Raw genomic sequence first — 20,200 nt, 5'->3', positions numbered from 1 at the left:
AAATGCCCAAGCCACCTCAACTGGCTCCTCTCAGTACGGAGGAACCGTGGCTCTACATAGAGTTCCTCTCGGATGACTCAGCTTCTCACTTCATCTCTAAGGGGGCGTCTTGTTCTTTTGGTCATGACCAAGAGTTCATGACCATAGGTGAGGGTAGGAACGTAGATCAACCGGTAGATCGAGAGCTTTGTCTTTCGGCACAGCTCCCTCTTCACCATGACTGACCCGTCTGTCGATCTCTCGTTCCATCCTACGCTCACTTGTGAACAAGACCCGAAGGTACTTGAACTCCTCCACTTGAGGCAAACCTGGAGGGAACAGTACCATGGTCTCGGACTTAGAGGTGCTGATCCTCATCCCGGCCGCTTCACACTCGTCTGCGAATCGCTCTAGTGAGAGCTGAAGATCTCACTACCAACAGTACTACATCATCTGCAAATAGCAGAGATGCAATGCAGAGGCCCCCAAACCGGACTCCTTCCCCACCAAGGCTGCAGCTAGAAATTCTGTCTATTAAAGTTATGAACAGAATCAGTGACAAAGGGCAGCCCTGGCGGAGTCCAACTCCCATTGAATACGAATCAGACTTATTATATGTATACCATAGCCATATCCCCCTAGTGGGAGGTGGCTAGAGTCATTTCTGACTGTTTTTGGGAGATTCATTTAGAGGAGGGGATTCCCAGCCCCCTCGCTCAACCCAACTGAGGTGTTGGGAGTCATTAGGTGACCAAACCCCCTAATGCTGAATGCCAAGCAGGGAGGCATCGGGTACCAATGTTTAAGTCTTAGGTATGACTCAGCCGAGGCTTGAACCACAACCTCCCAGTCTCGGGGCGGCCGCCATACCCCCAAGGCCACCGAGCTGGTTATTGAATCAGACTTACTGCCTGCAATACGGACCAGACTCTGGCACCGGGGATACAGGGACCGTACAACCCGGATAAGACTGTGCGGTACCTCATACACCCAAAGCCCTCCCAACAAGGCTTCCAGAGGAACAGTAGTATGTAAAAAATGGATGTCTCTTTTAGGAGGTAAAAGAGAATAACACTTAAAAAAAATACCAGATAGGAAAAGGCACAAAGCAGCCTGCTGAAAGCTACAACATTAAATTCACATTTTTCTATATAACAGACTACCTTACACAACATAACTGAAAGGTAAAATCTCATGCATTACTTTTGATTTTAAAACCGGTTGTGCTTTGGGATTTTATCAATTCCTTGAATTTGTGGAAAAAATATATTCATTATAGCAGTTTCCACTTGAGGTATATTAATACGATATTTCAAGGAAATGAAACTTACACATGCAAAAGGTGAAGGTGGTATGTGACATAAATACTGATTTGCAGAACCTAGTGGCAGAAAAAAAAGTTTAGTGACGAATATAGCAAAATAAAAGCAAGACATTGTAGACACATTGGGCCTTATATACAGAGCCTAGCAAAAGTATCCCCCAAAGAACTTTTTGTCATTTCAACACATTTGAGACCTCACTCTTGAAGCTAAAAAGGAATAAAGAATCAACAACATGTGAAACACAACCGTGAACCAAATGATTTGAACCTTTTATATTTTATCTACAACAACAAAAAATGAAAAGGAAATGTTGCAAAAATATTGCCCCCCTGTTCTCTCAGCTCAGCTGACTGGATCCAGAAGTTCCCTGATGACTTCTGAATGATCCAATTTGGACCTAAATGACCAACAATGACAGAGTGCATTGACTCCTTAATATTGGTGCAAAATTGCCTTCAATCCCAATCCAAGATGTATGCAAAGTAAATTGAATGCTGGAGAATAAGGATGATTTTGGTCTCTTTTGAAAGGTAACAAACAGGTTTTGTCCCAGACTGATATAATCACTGCAAGTGACACTACATTGAGTAATCTGAATTGGAACACACAAAAACTGAAGGGTTTTATTCTAGCCTGAATTTTTTTTAGCAATCAAATGCCTGCAGATGAGTGCAGAACGGGCATCGTAGGCAAAAAACAGGAGAGACAATAGCTTGAAGCCTTACCTGGTACAATGTCAAATTTGATCAAAATCTGAAAATCTAAATATTGTACTTTACACATTTTTCCGAGGGTAGGTTTAGGCGTTTTCAAAAGTGGCCAATTGGAGACGACCAGTTTACAGGAATAAAACCTTTGCAACTGTGTATTTTGCTTTGGCAATTTTTTTTAGAAATTTGGAAAGAGTTGTAAATGTGTGACTTCTCTACAGAAGTCCATCAATGATTGCGCACACTTGCACGTAATAATGGTACATAAAAATGAATTGCGAGTGGCACTGCGCACATTTATTTTGGGGTCTAATTTGAATATACTACATACATCTAGATGCCTTATTGTTCTTTACAGAATTTCATTGGCTGACCAATGTGTCAATCGTAATTTGAATAGGTCATGACTGGCTTAAGTTATTCAAAGCTAAGGAGGCGATCTCCGTTTTATCAATACAGGCTCTTATAGGCTAATGCTGGCAGTGGACCTTGGAATAAAAGCCTGTAATTGACCAAGAACGGTGTCAATCAAAAGTCAGATGATATTTTTAAATGGGAGCATTGAAGCGAAACGAACAGATTACAACAAGGATCGTCAAACGATGCAGGAATGCTTTTTTTGGTGCTTGCATAGCCGAAGCAAGGTTGATAATGTAATTGGTTTAGTCTAGTATATAACGGGCAGTCTCAACTACAGCTTACAGTCAAGGTGTGACTCCAACAGACCACGTTTTGGCTGTACGTTGCTAAGGAACTATGAAAGCTCATCAAACAATCTATTCTGTCTGTTAAGACACTTTATGATAAAAACCCACACAACAAACTGCAATTACCCACAAACGCTAGCCAAGCACAAAGAACAGTTTGATTGGGCGAGCGGTAGGGGTGGGCGGAGATATGCTACACCCCATGCTCCCTTCTGTCTCACAACCGCCCACCGCGCTGAAGGGAAATATATCTATAAACTTTTCATTTGCAGTTTTTTTTACATATTTACTAAAGAACTCGGAACATTTCTAACTTCAGTAAAAAACTGCATCTCAATCATTTGCATGTATAGCCACTTCTCTGCACATCTGTTCTCTTCTACACTACCGTACTCCATTGTTATTGTTATTGTATAATGACTTGTTTACCGACTGCCCATTTTGCACATCTGTCCAGCTGCTCCTCTTGCACTCTTTGCACTACTGTGTACTATAATTATTTAGTATACTAATTAATATTTCGGGCAGCACGGCGGCGCAGTGGTTACCGCTTGTGCGGCACAGTTCATGTCATGGGAACCTCCTGCGTGGGTTCAAATCCAGCTCCAGACCCCCTGTGCGGAGTTTGTATGTTCTCCCCGTGCTTGCGTGGGTTTCCACCGGGCACTTCGGTTTCCTCCCACATTCCAAAAACATGCATTTCAGGTGAATTGGACGGTCCAAATTGTCCCTAGGTGTGAGCGAGTGAGTTGTCTGTCCCCGTGTGCCCTGCGATTGGCTGGCAACCAGTTCAGGGTGTCCCCTGCCCACTGCCCGGAGATGGCTGGGATGGGCTCCAGCACCCCCGCAACCCTAATGAAGATAAGCGGTACGGCTAATGAGATGAGATGAGATTCAAGGTAAACATTCAGGGTGTTGGAACGGATTAAAACGATTTACATTATTTTTTTTAAATTCAAGGAAATTGTGCGGGTCCAGATGTATCGACATTTCGTTCTGTATACATGTGTACAAGAATGACAATAAAGTATATCTGAATTTGAATCTGAATGTATAACGTTCTTATACAACAGTTAACAGAACGACAGACTGAAATACTGTGAAAAATGATTTTACCAACAACATGGCGGTGAGGCATCCATCAAAGATATTGTTCCTGTATGAAAGGTACCCTTTCCAGCCCAGGGCAAATATCTTCACAAACATTTCAAACAAGTAGTAGATGATAAAACACATGTTGATATCCTAAAAGAGAATGGCATGAGAAAACAGTACTGTCAAAATATCACACAGTATTATACTCGGCTGGTTGAAACTAATGAGGAGAAATGGTATGGTTGACCTCACCTCCAAGCAATGCTCATCTCTCTCTGCTGTGGACTTGTCCGCGTTCAATACCAAAACAGTCTAAACAAAAAATATTGACATGTAATAGCAATCAGGGATCCTTAATCAAGTTTTTAAGAGCTAGCAATTTCAGTCGTTGACTTTTTAACATATTTACTTTAAACCCTGTATTAGAAATATTTAATCAGAACTTCATGTCTGTATGTATTCCATTTGAAATGACTCTGAGGCCAGAAAAAAAAATCGGGACATCGTTATTTCAAGTAATGTTAAGAGTTTTTATGTATTCAAAGGACGTACTACAGTATTATAATACATCCTTTTTAATACACCTTTTTTCTATATTATCTATATACCTTGGTCAGATCCCTCAAGAGGGGTGACCGACAGCAAGACAAACACATAAAAGAACAAAGATAATAAAAAAAGGGAAGAAAATAGCAAAAAACACACACAAACATTTTTAGACCATGGCCAGCCCAAATGCCCAAACACCCAAACAAGTTAAGCACCTCGGCACCTAAGTTGGTCATGCTTTCGTGAACAGTCTTCTGTTCAACAGCAGGGCCCAAAAGCTTTCACTGGTTTACCCCTGCCGCATCATAGAGGTGCCCTGCCCATCCCTTAGAACGAGTCTAACAATCCCACTATCCTTTTACAGCACCTCTCCACTCATTCCTATCACCAACAAGAGCTCTAGCTTCCACTACAAATATATATATGTATGTTTCTATATTACATCACAATATATCAAAGGTTTTGATCAAAACGACAGAAGTGAATGTTTTACTTACACATATACACACCACATGGGCCAACGCCACCGCATTGCCAAAAATGGTAAAACGGTAGTGTTTGAAGATCACCTGCAGCTTCTGCAATACTACAGAAGAATACTGTGGTAAAGAGGGATGCTGTGATGAAATAAAGAAATGGATCAGAAATCTTCCAACAATCGACTTCAAATTTCTATGCGGGATTTAGCATCGCAAACCTCTTTTATCCGGTCTTTATCCAACTCATCGAATATCTGTTTGAACTGCTGTCTATTCATGAAGCCCTGATCTTCATACTGACGTGTCTCCTGAAACGATCAGAAAGTGAAAAGTCGACCAAAGTCATACCTGTCAACCTGTACGTTTTTGCCGTACAAAGTAAGTTTTTTATGCATATTAAGACGAGTACGACGTACAAGGAAATCTGTACGGAAAAACGCAAATTTGTCAATGATGGGTAGCATCCGGTATACATTGACTATCACGAAACGGCAAATCAATCCAATCAAACGAGTTTACCGCGGTAGCCTCTATCTCGGTATCGTTTTTTTTGTTGCAAACGAAGCGAGCGGTTTGATGCTACTGTGCGCATGCATCTGCCGCCAGGGGATTTCCCATCATGCATCATTCCGGGAAAAAAAAATATGGTGTACGATTATTTTGTATTTTGTACGTGAAAATACGACAGTTTGTACGAGCATGGAGCCCTGGAGGTTGACAGGTATGCAAAGTAGACAAATTAATAACGTACTCTATTTGTGACCCGCTCTGCTGAAAAGAACCGCAAGTTTCTATTTTTAGAAGAAAAAAAAAGAGGAAAATCATTGGAATTTTGGAAAAAAAAAATACATTTTCCGCTAAATTGAAAGATATGACATTCGAAAACATTTTCCCCTTTATTTTATAATCCATCCATGGTCAATCCAACATATAGTTAACCTAAATCTTAACGGCTGCTAATCTGACTTTTTGCACTACTGGCAGTTCTTTATAGCTTGCCACTCCTTGCACATTTGCTCTCTGCACTATTGTACTTACAGCGTTATTGTTACAGTGTTAATGTTACTGTTTACCTGACTTGTTAACCTGAATGCCCATTTTGCACATCTGGTTAGCTACTCCTCTTGCACTATCGGCACAATGGTATGGTAAAATACTATACGTAGCCATAATACAATACAACTTTTACTTATATCTGTACATTCGAGGAAACTGTGCGGGTCAGATGTATCGACATTTCGTTCTGTACTCAGTAGCCTAGATGGTAAGGCGCCCGCTTTGAGACTGGGAAGTTCGGGTTCGCGCCCCGGCCGAGTCATTCCTAAGACTTAAAAAGTGGTCGGCGGCGCCCTCTGTTGGCTGCGGCTGCATCGGCTCGCTACAACGGGTCAGGTGCAGTGTACATTGTTACACAGAATGACAATACAAGGAAATTATTATTATTATTATTATTATACACGTGTACTAGAATGACAATAAAGTAGATCTGAATCTGAATCTGAATCTAAATAGGAAAATGACAAAAACAGCGATTAAAGTTTAATATTTCCGTAAAAAAAAAAAATTAAAGTTATTTTTGGTTTAGTTCAGTATGTAAAGGGCTCAGTCTCAACTACAATTTTCAGTCAAGGTGTCACTCCAACAGACCACGTTTTGGCTGTCAAACAATCATCAAACAATCTATATTGTCTGTTAAGACACTTTAGAATAAAAACCCACACAACAAACTGTAATTACCCACAAACACTAGCCAAGCACGAAAAACAGTTCAATTGGGCGAGCGGTAAAAATGCCTTGGTTAAAATTAAACTTTAAATCAGACTATCCCTTTAACTGGAAAAACATGTGAAGGACATCACACTAAAGAAGCAAAGAAAACGGGATTTTCTGGGGTTTTTGATCAGAAAAAGGCTCAATTCAAATGGCCATATTTTCAAAACAGTTCATCAAAAAGCTTTGACTATGGTATGGTCCATTGATACAGAAAAAAAACAAAATTTGATATTTGCCTCACTCATTTCAGTAGATCAGGTCACATTTGGTTGAGTGACTCACTTCAGCTCTAGAGTCTTTGAATAAAGTGTGCTTTGTAGTCTGAAACCCATTTCAGTTTGTTTTCTATTAAATAAACATTATAAGCAATGTATGTATGGACGAGCAGGGTTGGGTAGGGTTACTATAACTTGATTACTTTTAATTACTTTTGGATTACTCCAATACCAAATATGCTAATAAAAGACAAAAGAAAATAAATATGAATAAAATGATGACTCACAACACGTGGTAAGCTTTCTCTCCTGGCTTTGATCTCTTTGATCTCCGGCAAAACGAACATAAAATGCGACAGAAACAAAATGAAAATAAATCCAAACAGCTTGCCAACATCATTTTTGCCGTTCCATGTATTCCGTTACTTCCCAAGCCTGCACAAAATTGAGTCATTTTATTCATATTTAGTTTCTTTTGTCTTTTATTAGCATATTTGGTATTGGAGTAATCCAAAAGTAATTGAAAGTAATCCAGTTAAAGTAACCCTACCCAACCCTGTGGACGAGGCAGATAAGTACTGCACAGCAGGGGTGGGCAGATGGATCCAACTATTGATATTATCAATATTATGCTAGTATTTGGATCCGGTCGACACTATTGGCCTGGGATCGATATGTCAACCCTCCACCAATTTCTTCAAAGTGCCGCTTCTATATGGAGATAGTGCAGTCCTTTCCTCTCTCTTACCCAGCGTCCACGGCTGTTCTCTAAGTGTATGCTTGTTTGTGTGACTGACATGTTTTTAGCACCCATCCCTGCCTGGCCTGCTGCTGCATCCTTCCTGCCAGGCAAAAGAGAGGGCCAAACCTTTTTCAGAAGCTAAATATGACTGAAGCAAACGGTTGGTACATAGCTGCATTTTTTTGGTTTGACTCTTGACTTTTGCTCCGTAAGAGTTTTTGTAGTACAGTAGAAGTATTTTCTTTTGCATACTGATAAAGGTTTTTAGATGGTATTGTTCACACTACTGTAAATCATGCCACTGTCCATCATACAGACAAGACAGATTTGGTGACTGTAACCCTGGAAAACCCAAGAACCCTTTTCTCCTTTGAAAAATCATGACCCGTGGGTTCTTCTGTGTTTTAAACAACGCAGTTCAAGTGTTGATGCATGTAATCACACTGACAGAAGTGATAGCTTCTTTGTAGTATCTTTTCATCTGGATCCTGGAAATCACTTGTAGCACTGCATCAACTGGCACACGCTCCCTAAAATCAAATCATGACCAATGAGGTTTTGCAGTCAAGTATTATTCGATTTAAACAAACTTAATTCTTATCTGCAGGGTTTGTAAAAAAAATCATGATCAATTTTGAGCACTTTTGAAGAACTTTCCATGACAATTTTACAGTTTTTCAAATATCATTCGAATGAAAAATCCAGTGTGAATCGTGTATTTTGCAAACCCATAAATATATCTGCGATTTACATAAACAATTTTTGTCGGTGATAGGAATGAGTGGAGAAGTGTTGTAAAAAGATAGTAGGATGTTTGGACGTGTTCTAAGGGATGGGCAGGGCACCCCTATGATGCAGAAGGGGTAAACCAGTGAAAGTTGTCGGGGCCTGTTGAACAGAAGAGTGTGTTGTGTAACCCTGACCCGACTGACATGGCCGCTTTTTTATGTCCCGATTCATCCGGAGGGACAAAAGCATGACCGACTTAGGTGCAGAGGTGCCTAACTTGTTTGGGAGTTTAGGCATTTGGATTGGCCATGGTCCAAAAATCTTTGTGTGTGTTTTTTGCTACTTTTTCCCTTTTTAATTTTCTTTGTTATTGTATGTGTTTGTCTTGCTGTCGGTCACCCCTCTCGTGGAATATGACCAAGGTAGATAGATAAACATAAGCGATTTTTAATCTTTTGTGTGCATTTATCGAGATGATGATTTTTAGATCTTGAGTAAATTGTGAATGTTTTTGTGTTTCAGACAAATCTGACCCCATTTAAGTGTTGGGTACAACTGACATTAATTTGTAGCTTACATTTTCAGTTGTAGGAAGTTATTCCCGCAACAATTTTACCACTTGAAAACGCTACTTTATTTTTTTTTATGGCCTATAGTAAATAAATCATAGCACTAACACACATTTCATAATGGCCTGCTTTGGATGTAGCATGCACCTGCTCTCCTAAGCACAACCTGTAATGGGCGATGATTCTTCATAGGGCACTACCGTACAAACTAATGCCAGCTACAATTAATCATAAAGGAAGAAGAAATGCAATGGCAAAGCGAAGCCACTAAAGAGTATTGTTGGCATCATTTTTAAGCAGACTTGTTGAAAAAAATGGCAACAATTTCAAGCATTTAACAACGCATTTTACCCCAAAATAAAGCACTTTTCTAGGGTTTCTAGCGCGTAGGCCAAGTTCAATACAAGACTTTTAAAGACATTTTAATGTCTTTGAAATCAAAATCAAGTCGAATAAAAACACATTTGAAACAAGCAATATATATATATATATATATATATATATATATATATATATATATATATTCCTTTTACATGATACATCGTGCCTCGTACACATTACCTGGCACAGATTTTAGCCATGGCGAAAAACGTTTGTTGTTGGACATAATAATATAATAAATAAATGTACACTTTCCCATGGTCCAAAGTAAAACGTCTGTCAACTGTTTTGCAATTCAATTTTTGTTGGTGATAGGAATGAGTGGAGAGGTGTTGTGAAAGGATAATGGGATGTTTGAACGCGTTCTAAGGGATGGGCAAGGCACCTGTATGATGCGGCAGGGGTAAACCAGCGAAAGCTGTCGGGCCCTGCTGTTGAACAGAAGAGTGTGTTTTGTCAACCTGACCCGTGTAACATGGCCGCTTTCTTGTCTCCCGTTTCATCTGGAGGGACGAAAGCATGACCAACTTAGGTGCCGAGGTGCTTAACTTGTTTGGGTGTTTGGGCATTTGGGTTGGCCATGGTCAAATTTTTGTGTTTTGCTACTTTTTCCCTTTTTTCTTTCTTTTTTCTTTATGTGTTTGTCTTGCTGTCGGTCACCCCTCTCGAGGGATATGACCAGGGTAGATAGATGGATAGATAAGAATTTCATTCTGGAGTTCTGCGAGTGTAGATGTGTGTGTTGAGGGATTCATTTACCTTGCAGTATTCTCGGCATCGAGACAGCTAAGGACTTGGAAGGCTGCTCGGATTCCGAGACGCCTTCTAATGATGGATGTTTGGACAGACATCTGGACAATAAACACTAAAAGTTAGCTGATCAGATATATGTCACTTATCAAAATAAGGAAAGGAAAACCATCTATTCTCAAATGTTTCACATATCGAGTTATCATCCGCGAGGGTGGTGATGTTATCGTATGTATATCAGTTTGTCGGTTTGTTTCGTTTTCGTGTCTGTCCAACCAAGAAAAGAGGGAAGGAGTTTAGATATTACCACCATCTTTTATAGGCAGTTGGGTAGGATACCCAAGATGTGAAAAGTTCCAAACAAAGCTGACTCAGAACTTTTGGTTTCGTTGACTCTGAATTTTTTTCCCCAGAAAGACATTCCACTCTCCCAGGCCAGAATGACAATGAATATAAACAGCATCCTTTACAGGCAGTCAGGTAAGTTACCCTATTGTATATGTAAGAAATGCCAAATATAGCAAGCGCTGCTGCTTTCCCATAAAGACAAAGACGCTGAACTTGTATTTCTCTCTCTGACTCTCCCTCGCTCTCGCTTTCCCCTTCTCTCTTTCTCTCTCTCTTTAGTTTTCTCTCTCTCTCTCTCTCACTTTTTTCTCGTTCTCTCACTCTCGCTATTCCCTCTCTCTTGCTTTTTCCCTGTCTCGCACTCTCTCTCTATCTCTTTCTCTCTTTAACCTTCTCTCATTCTTTCTCTCTCTCACGCTTTCCCCTTTTCTCTTTCTCTCTTGCCCTCTCTTGCTTTTCATTTTCTCTCTCTCTCCCTTGCTTTTTGCTTTCTCTCCCTCTCTTGCTCTCACTTTTTTCTCTCTCTCGTTCTCGCTTTTCTCCCTCTCCCGCTCTTGCTTTTCTCCCTCTACCACTCTTGCTTTTCTCCCTCTCTCGCTTTTTGCTCTCTCTCTGTCTCTTTTTCTCTCTCACTCTTGCTTTTCTCTCCCTCTCTTGTTTTCCCTATCTCTCTCTCTCTCTCTCTCTCTCTCTCTCTCGGCTTCGCTTTACCGTTCTCTCTTTCTCTTTAATCTACCAGTCCGGACCCCGAGTTAAAATGAGTTTGACACCCCTGGTTTAAAGGCTTTGTAAGGTGGACAGCCATGATATCAATAAAGTGGCATTCTATAGTGTTGTGTTTTCTGTGCCCTTTCGCCAGTAGAGACTTACTAGCAGATATCCTCTGAACTGGTTGTAGATTATGGCTGTCATTAGGTTCATCAGGCAATAGGTTCCTGAAACGAAACAGACATAGGACAAGCTGTTTTTATTTGGATTGTTTGTAAATAGTAGACTCAAAGACTATGAAAAAACATCTTACCTATGACACTGAAGGCCACGAAGAAAATAGCAGAGGCTCTGTTGAGGGAGTAGGCAGGTATCATCACTGCAGAGAATAGCAGTATTTGTGAAATAAATAAGCATCAACGGTGAAAAGAGTGTAGTATCATCGTCATTGAAGACAATACCATCAGGATTGTTCGCTGTAGTGAGCAGCACCAGCAGGGAAGTAAGTGATGTAGGCAGGTTTCGAAAATACAATTTCCATTCTTCGTTCATAAGTGGATCCTAAAATGAACAAGAGCGAGTGATACAAGAGAGAGGGACTGGGGTAAGTCACGCTGTGTGACTTGAATACATGAGAAAAGTCAATATTCACAAGTCATAAAAGTGTGCAACGGCGGTTTACTTAATAGGATAGAATTTTTATTAGCATCCTCACCATTGTTCCAGTTTTTGGATGTGTTTACATGGCCTTACAAAACCTAAACATCTGTGAATTTCTCATTCTAAAAACAAATGTTTCCTTTGTGTAAATGTCTCTATTCACCCCTACAGGAGCGTAGTTCACTGGTTCACAACATTGGTTGGATCGAAACCTAGGGGGTTCAGTGAGCAGTGTTAATTTTAGCTGTGAGAAGTGATGGGTCCCGGGGACTCGCATGCTCAAAAAGCTATGGGTCCCAACAGAGATCTATGGGTCCCCAAAATTTAGTGTTATCGAGGTTGAAATCGATCGGTGGCAAATATATAATAAAAGTCTATATATTCATTCAGTTTTAATCATCAAATTATTAATTCCTTTACTGCATCAAATTATTGTTGGTAATATACCGATTAAAGGGATAACCACAAACCTGTCTTTTTTCATTTTCTCCTTTAAACACTTCGTTTTTCTTAACTTCTTTATTCAACATAATAATTCGTAATATAATGCATCAAAGCAAGTGAGCCGTTTGAGAGCCGGCTCTCTTAAATGAGTTGAGCCGAAAAAGCCGGTTCTCTAAAAAGAGACGGACTTTTCACCACGCAACACGAGATCGGCGTGCAGACGAAAACTCGAACCGCGAGAGCGAAACAACATCTGCCGGATCTGCCTGACGAAAAGTTTGGAGTGTGGTAAATCTTGTTTAAAAAAATGTAATCGGGTAATAATGACAATTTTGTGTCAAAAAAGTTGCGTCCCGGGGACGCAGGTTGATTTGAGACTATGCGTCCCCAGCAAAAATGATGCGTCTAGGACGCGGGGACGCGGGCAAACGAGAACACTGAGTGAGTCAGTCTTATGGGTTCAGTGGAGCCTCTGCCATAGAGGTCCAGACTCATTATGTCCATATGCAATGACATGCCCCGCTTTCAATAGATACTTCATACCTGTCAACCTGTACGTTTTTGCCGTACAAAGTACGTTTATTATGCATTTTAAGACGTGTACAACGTATGAGAAAATCTGTAAGGAAAAACGCAAATTTGTCAATTATGTGTACCATCCTGCCTGGGGATATCCCATCATTCATCATTCTGATTTTTTTTTTTAATTAAATTAATAATTTAAATTTAAATTAAATTATTATTATTATTATTATTTTGTATTTTGTAAGGGAAAATACGACAGTTTGTACGGGCATGGAGCCCTGGAGCTTGACAGGTATGGATACTTGGATACTACCATGTACCAGACTTCTATCCAGTTCTTCATATTTGATTTTGAGTCAGCAGATGCCAATGAATACCTTGAAAAAAATCAATGAAACCTAGCAGAACCAGGGTCAACAGCAACTCTTCTGGCTGACAATGCTCTAGTCTCGGAGTCGGGAACCCTTTTGACCCAAAACGCCAAAATAGAAAAATCTTTTGATTTTTTTGAGGGAGGGAGAGAGCTATAAACATATATTATAGGACAAAATTCAACAAAAACTACCAAACCCGCACTCCAGACGAATTCTAATTTTTGAACACATTATATTTCACTCTGTGACATTAGATGGTTTTTAACAATTTATGAAACAATAATAATACCATAGCTTGCCTCCCATATAAAAAAAAACAGTATACGATATTAAACTTGTTTCTCTCTCGCAGTCTCCTTTTTCCATTCTGACCTTTTTTTCATAAATGTTGGTGTCAAGACAAGGTGCAAGCAGACTTCTTTCAAGAAAATGTCACAAAATAGTGCAAACAAGGATACTGATGTATTTACATTTGGTGCAGAAGGCGCTGTGCGGAGAAAAGTGAGTATGCTGTGTGCATAGCTCTGCACATCCCTACCGGTCACCCGATCGAATTGTGCTGTGTTTGGCTGGCATTTTTGGGTGTTCACAGTTTGTTCTCTGGGTTTTCGTCATAAAATGTCCCAACAGTGAACATACATTGTTTAATGGGCTTCCATATAAAGGATTCTTTAGTGATGTACAATCAAAACAGGGTCTGTTGGTGTGACACCTTGACTGTATACTGGAAACGTTTACAATACTGGCATTATGTTTGTTGTACACGGACCAAACCAAACTCTGAACTAGTAGTATAAGTAGTATATGTACTCTTGAAAGGAGCCATAAGTTCTCAACGACTGTTCTAGTCGAAACTTTTTGATGTCAACAAATAGAAAAGTATCCGTTTAGTGCCAAGAAAGCCTAGAGTTTTTTATAGCATTTGTTACTACATATCTTTTCTAACACTCCTTTCCGAAGATGCCAGACATAAGAACAAAAGAAAAAGACTTGCCGTGAAAAATACATGAGAGTAGCACTTGTCAAGGTGAAGCCACAGAAATTGGAACTGGTCTTTAAAAGGCAACAGTTGAGGTCACACTTATTTTAAGTCCTGTAATTTGTAAGTACAGACGCTCCCCTACTTACGACCATTCGACTTACGTAAAACGGTAAATACGAATATTTTTTTCGGGATGTCGAAAAATATCCGGACATATGTTAGATATTTCTATTGTGTGCACCCTTTCCCGAGTACTGTAGTGCTTCTTTCCGCCGCGTGGCGCTGTGAGAGCTCACCCAGCATCCACCCCGAAAAGGAAATCCGGCTTCCTCTTCCTAGATCGCGTGTAAACATTTTATACTGTATCTCCAGTGCGCTAACAACTGACATTTTTATTGTTGAATATCTCGTGCATCCATTCAATATGGTTGGTATAAAGTGTAAGGAAGAGGCGAGCTGTTTCTTTTGAAATTAAAGTGGAATAAGAAAGCTTGATGCGGTTGAGAAAAGGGTCGGAACTCTTTTTTTCGCCCACATTTTACCACGGAGGAGGAAGTCGCCTAACTCGTGAGGCCCACCTTCCAAAGGTAAGTTAAACTTAACTTTATTTAGCTTTATAGAGCATAGTATTTTATGAAATGTTTGTTTTTTAGTAAAGAACAATACAGGTTACTTATATAACCCTTTAACATACAAAATCGAACACTGAAGCAACTTACGAACAAATTCAACTTACGAACGGTCTCGTTGGTAAGTAGGGCAGCATCTGTAAATGTTTATTTTTTTTTACAAGGTTCATTTTGTGCATTAGTAAAAAAACTATATTTCTTGAATCCAAAGAAAAAAAAAAATATTTGAATATGACATTAGTGGGGTTCTGTTGCTCCAACCAGGTTAAGAACCACTGGCCTAGTTATAGAAAAAAGGTGAAAACATCCAAAAGAACTTATCATAGTTATATTAAATAACTCACCTCAGTTTTAGGGAACAACAACATGCCAATCATTGTAAACAGACAGAGGTGAAGCGCTAGCAGCAAAATGACACTGGAACAACACAAAAGGACATGTTATGGCCATTAAAGCCTGGCAGACAAAATATCTTAAGGGTGGGGTGCTCAGTTTGATGTGTCCTTAATAGAAAAAAATATTCCATTATACATGGATCCTTCGTTTTTTGCGGTTAACAGGGACCATAACCACTAATGGAAAGTAAAAATCTGCCAAGTAGTGTCGCTGTGGGATTTTGGTGGCCTTCTTTATATCTATCTCTTTGGATAGATGATAGATAATAGATAAATGAGAGATAGATAGATACATGTCTAGAAAGATGTCTCGATAGATAGATGTCTAGAAAGAGAGAGAGAGAGAGAGAGAGAGAGAGAGAGAGAGAGAGAGAGAGAGAGAGAGAGAGAGAGAGAGAGCAAGCAAGAGAGAAAACACCCAATATTATCTTATATTACCGCAAATTCCGGACTATAGAGCGCACCTGATTATAAGCCACACCCACCACTTTTTGGGTGATTTGCCAATTTTGTACTTACACAAGCCGCACCCATGTATAAGCCGCGTGCGCCCGCATTAATACTTGCGACACAGGCCAGGCTATAAGTCCCAGTACACAATTCTAGAACTACAGTTGGCATCATAAATGGAAAATGATACCCGTAATTAACGTATAATGCAGACTTGTAAAGTCCAGGTCCCGTTGAAAGTAATCCAAGGAAACAAAATATATATTTCCAAAGTTAAGGGTGGGAAAAATATATATCCACTATTGTCCGCTGCGACAACAGACAGATCTACCGGTAACTCAGCTTTACCCCAATTCCCATCAACCCGCGTTTGCTCCGCCCCTTCTTTTTGATTCGTCCGTAGAACACACAACAGAATAAATCTCTAAAATAAATACATTACAAAAATATACAGTTGCAAATACATATTATACATGGTTACACATATTTATGAAGAAAGACGGTACACCGAGAGTTTTCAAAGCTTTAATAATAATAATATAACTTTCATCCCAAACCGTGCCTTTGAAACGTACCAACACGCTAGTTAGGATCACGCTCGCAATGTATCAAACGTGCCTGCTGAAAAAATGCATCCGGTTATTGTGAAATTCGCGGAAGATCGTCCTCAACTTCCTCCTCATGACCGTTGCCATCAAGGGCGTCTTCCTCATTATCGGAACGTACCTTAACTTTACAGACAATGTATGCTTAAAGTTAGGGGTTGCAGTCTTTCTTGGCGCACATATTCTACTGGTCTTAATCTTACCTTTTATACCCCAGCGCCGCTGGTGGCCGTTAGAAAAATTACATAAATTGGCCGCTTCGCTGAATAAGCCGCAGGGCTGAACATTAGTCCAGAATTTACGGTAGTTGATGTTTTTTTAAGTGGGGCAAGATTTTTTCAATTGAAAATACAACCAGCTTGAATCTTGGCAACAAAACGTTCCTCAATGGTGTTTTTTATGATCCAATCTTTTATTTTCAATTAAAAAAAAAAAATCCGCGCAAAGGGGTAAACCAGCGATAACTGAAGAGCCAAGGGGTCTCTGTATACAATAATGGGGATGTTTTCCTAAATAACGATGAATTTGGGACCAAAGTTTTTGAAGCAGCTTTTCACTTAAATTTGACTTGAGTTGGAAAGTTGAGTTTAATTTTTTTAAAAATCATAAACAAATATTTTAAAATCTCAGCAGTTTAAAACAAATAATGAAACCCCTTTGTACCCTTTTGTCTTGAGCATTACCCTCTAAAAACTAATATATTTGTTACCTTCTTTGGGATTACTGTACTTGCAGAACACCGTTTGGTGCTCAGAGTGTTCTTTTGAAAGAAGTCTGTGTGCGCAACAAATAATTAAAAACTGCAATGTGTTGACATTTTGCAAAGGCATAGTTGCCTAATGCAAACTCCAAAGTTTAGCTTAAGTTAGCCTATTAACAGTGTCTGAAACTCATGACAAAAAGTTACCGGACACCAGGGCAGACAAAAAGTTAGCGGACACCAGGGCAGACAACTCTGGAAAGTTGCCTGCCCCATTTTTCACAACTTAAAAGGCAATAAGGTCGACTCATCGCAAAAAAAAAACATTGTTGCAAAGTATTAAGGATTGATAATCAGAATTTATCACAGAATAACAATTTAAAATTACGTTTATTATGAATCTACTTATCACATTCATTGCATGTATTTGACATCGCTGTTTTCCATCTGCCATCAGTATGTACCTGTATTTACTCATCTTCATTCATGCAATGTTTGTGTTGCGTCGTCTGCTACAAGCCACGTGAACTCCTCTTTCCACGATGCTTTTAATGTACGTTTAAGTTTTGTAGCGTCATCCATTTTGTTAGCTTCTTTTGAATATTTCTTCTGGGGCTAAGGTTTTGGCTTGATTCCTAACCACTTATTCATTTTTCTTGTGTTCTCAGTGCGTCTACTTTGGAAAATGATATGCAAATGCGCGACCTTATAACGCTCGGGAAAGTCCGGAAGCACAAAGTTATTCGATGTAGCCTTCTGATTGGCTGCAGAGTATGCAAATTGCCAAACAAACGGAAATTCCGAAATTTCCAAACCGAACGGAGATTTCGAAATCGGATTAAGGCAAACGTTTGATTTGAAAAAAATAAAAGAATAAAAACGAAAGATTTTTTTTTCTCGAACAAGTTGTCGGCCACCCGGGCAGAGACGTTGTGTAAGTTGTATGCCCGACGTAAAAGATGGACGCCTGGGCAGACGTTATTTCAGACACTGCTATTAAGTAAGAAATGATTGCTCCATTGTTGTATGACTTTTCAGGACTGGTCAAATTAAAGTTTTCAATAAACAAATGGCATTCTTTTCAGAGTTGCCGTTTTGATATTTCACGTTTCGATTTTGGGTTTTTAGACCCAGCCCAAAACTAAATACCATACATGGCAATCTCAGACCATACCTGGCAATCTCTGGCAGTGTCCTCTTGATGCATTTTAGTGTCTTTTTCATCAGTGAAGAGTTTTGCAGAAGGAAAAATGGTCGAATAATTCGTCGTACTCTCAGTGTCTGACCAATTTGAGAAAGGGAGAAAATGTTAGAATATGTAATTTCAAAAATTTCGTTAACTTTTATCCATTAATGAAGCTTTCAACCCATTTTTTACATTTTAGGGCCGGTTAGGGCAGTCTAAGAAAACACTTATAGATCAAGGATGTGTTCACAAAATAGAGATATTGGTAAAAGCCAACTATAATGGAATTAAATATTTTTCATTTACCCATAACCACTATTAACCGTGTTAATAACGCTTTGTTTGGTCTGTTGAGATGTTAGATGGTGGACAAGAATATCCTCACCAAACTCCTACTCTGCCTGAATCTCAGCCCCGCTGACCACCGAAGCCACATTCAACTAGGCCAGTCGATAACTGCCAACTGCTTCCTCAGTCCCACAGGGATACTAGGCCAGACGCTCTCCCTTACAGGTGGTGTCCACCAATAGGTTGCCCTCACAAAAGACACCGATTGTCTCAAAGCCAGTTCTTTTGTCTGCATCGAAAACGGAGGAACGAACCATGGTCCACTCAGACTCAATGTCCCCTACCTTCCATCAGGGCATGGGAGAATTCGGCCACAGTAAATAAATAAAACATTTTCTGAGGAGGGAAAATGAGAGAGTCCGCAAGAGAGCTCTCCACAGCACACACTTTAAGGATTTCTATAAGGGTTGGGATTTTGAACTTCTGTTTGGTGTATAGGAACAAACAACAGTCAGGACCAATCCCCACTCCCGAAGGCGGAGAAACGCTATCCTCTCGTTTACCAGGGTAAACCCCAAGGTAAAGGTGGAGGGGCAACTACTATGCTTGCACGGTTTCGCACCTCTCACCACAAGAAACTCCAAAGTGGAGGAAAGTCCAACCCCCTCTAGAGTGGTCTAGTACCAGAGCTCAGCCTTTGTGATCCATCTAGTGGGTATCTCTCAAGCCCACATACCAGCTCATGCTCATTCCCCATATTTCCCCATCAGAAATGATATTCCATGACCCAAGAACCGGCTTTTGTAGGGATCAGTTTGTCAGGCTCTCTGTGCACCCCAACCCTTTTCGCCTCAATCACAGGTGGTCAGTCTATGGGAAGGATAATCCCAGGGGCTTGAGGCCCCAGGGATCATTGGTAGAGGCTAACCCCATCATTGGGACATACAAACCCCAACACCACTGGAAGGGATTTTAATTATTCTTGATTATAATTCATGCGTTTGTTACTTCTCGGCTCGATTACTGTCATGTATTGTTCTCTGGTCTCCCGATGTCTAGCATCAAAAATTGCAGATGGTTCAAAATGCGGCAGAAAGACCTCTGACTAGGACAAGAAAGTTTGATCACATCACCCCAATTGTAGCTAACTTGCACTGGCTTCCTATCTGTTTAAGATGTAACTTCAAAGTTCTGTTACCAAAATGCAAAATTTTGCATGGACTCGCCCCCTCTTATTCTTCTGATTTAGTTAGTATGTTCCTGCTCGGTGCCTATGCTCAGAATTGCTGGTCTGCTTGTAACTCCAAGAGCCAAGACGAAATCTGCAGTCTCAAGACCGTTCTCTATTCCTGCCTGTGTGCTGTGCAATGTTCTGCCCCCTGAGTAGAACCTGCACCCCCAGTGGAAGTGTTGAAAGCTAGACATAAGATACACTTATATTCCATAATTTATCATTGAAACCGACCTCATACTTTTCTTTTCCTGTCATTTTTGTGTGCTGGCAGTGGCAGTGAAAAATAAGGGTGATCCTGTATGAGTCGGCGGAACAGGACCAAGACCTGAAGCATATATTTTCTGTATTGACCAGCTGGCTGGGATGTGAAGCTGCATTGTTGCCGTCTTGGACTTCTTGAACGATTTTACCTATTACCTATGTTTATAGTTGATGTTTGATATATTTTGAGTATTGTTACCAAATGCAACATCTATTGCAGCTTGGTCATCCTGGAAGGGGGATTACTGCTTATGTGGTCCCTTCTCAGGGGATTCTTATTATACTCATGCTAATATTTTTGAGTTTTTTCTTGGATGCAAGCAGGTTTCAGATCAGGGTATGGTGTAACTGTGGCCTTTGAGACTTTGTGATTAAGGGCTACACAAATAAATGTGACTTGACATTAGC

At 40.0% G+C, this 20,200-nt stretch overlaps 1 protein-coding gene across 2 annotated transcripts in view; it reads right to left on the bottom strand.

The window, feature by feature from the left end:
* tpcn2 (two pore segment channel 2) overlaps positions 1 to 20,200 on the bottom strand; it is a 44,200-nt gene that overhangs the window by 13,726 nt on the left and 10,274 nt on the right. For both annotated transcript variants that reach the window (XM_088333542.1, XM_088333543.1), the window contains exons 7-18: positions 17,998 to 18,104; positions 15,018 to 15,090; positions 11,521 to 11,620; positions 11,373 to 11,438; positions 11,222 to 11,286; positions 10,013 to 10,104; positions 8,023 to 8,104; positions 5,063 to 5,152; positions 4,863 to 4,982; positions 4,069 to 4,128; positions 3,838 to 3,966; positions 1,311 to 1,360 (exon numbers count right to left, since the gene is read on the bottom strand). In XM_088333542.1, coding sequence (XP_088189668.1) covers positions 1,311 to 1,360; positions 3,838 to 3,966; positions 4,069 to 4,128; positions 4,863 to 4,982; positions 5,063 to 5,152; positions 8,023 to 8,104; positions 10,013 to 10,104; positions 11,222 to 11,286; positions 11,373 to 11,438; positions 11,521 to 11,620; positions 15,018 to 15,090; positions 17,998 to 18,104 — 1,034 coding nt within the window. The remainder of the gene's footprint in view (positions 1 to 1,310; positions 1,361 to 3,837; positions 3,967 to 4,068; positions 4,129 to 4,862; positions 4,983 to 5,062; positions 5,153 to 8,022; positions 8,105 to 10,012; positions 10,105 to 11,221; positions 11,287 to 11,372; positions 11,439 to 11,520; positions 11,621 to 15,017; positions 15,091 to 17,997; positions 18,105 to 20,200) is intronic.

Source organism: Urocampus carinirostris, chromosome 4 (assembly GCF_059441175.1).
Source record: "Urocampus carinirostris isolate Australia breed hairy pipefish chromosome 4, RoL_Ucar_1.0, whole genome shotgun sequence".
Taxonomy (NCBI): domain Eukaryota; kingdom Metazoa; phylum Chordata; class Actinopteri; order Syngnathiformes; family Syngnathidae; genus Urocampus; species Urocampus carinirostris.
Note: the sequence above shows the minus strand (reverse complement) of the source record. Positions and strands in the feature narration are given on the sequence as shown.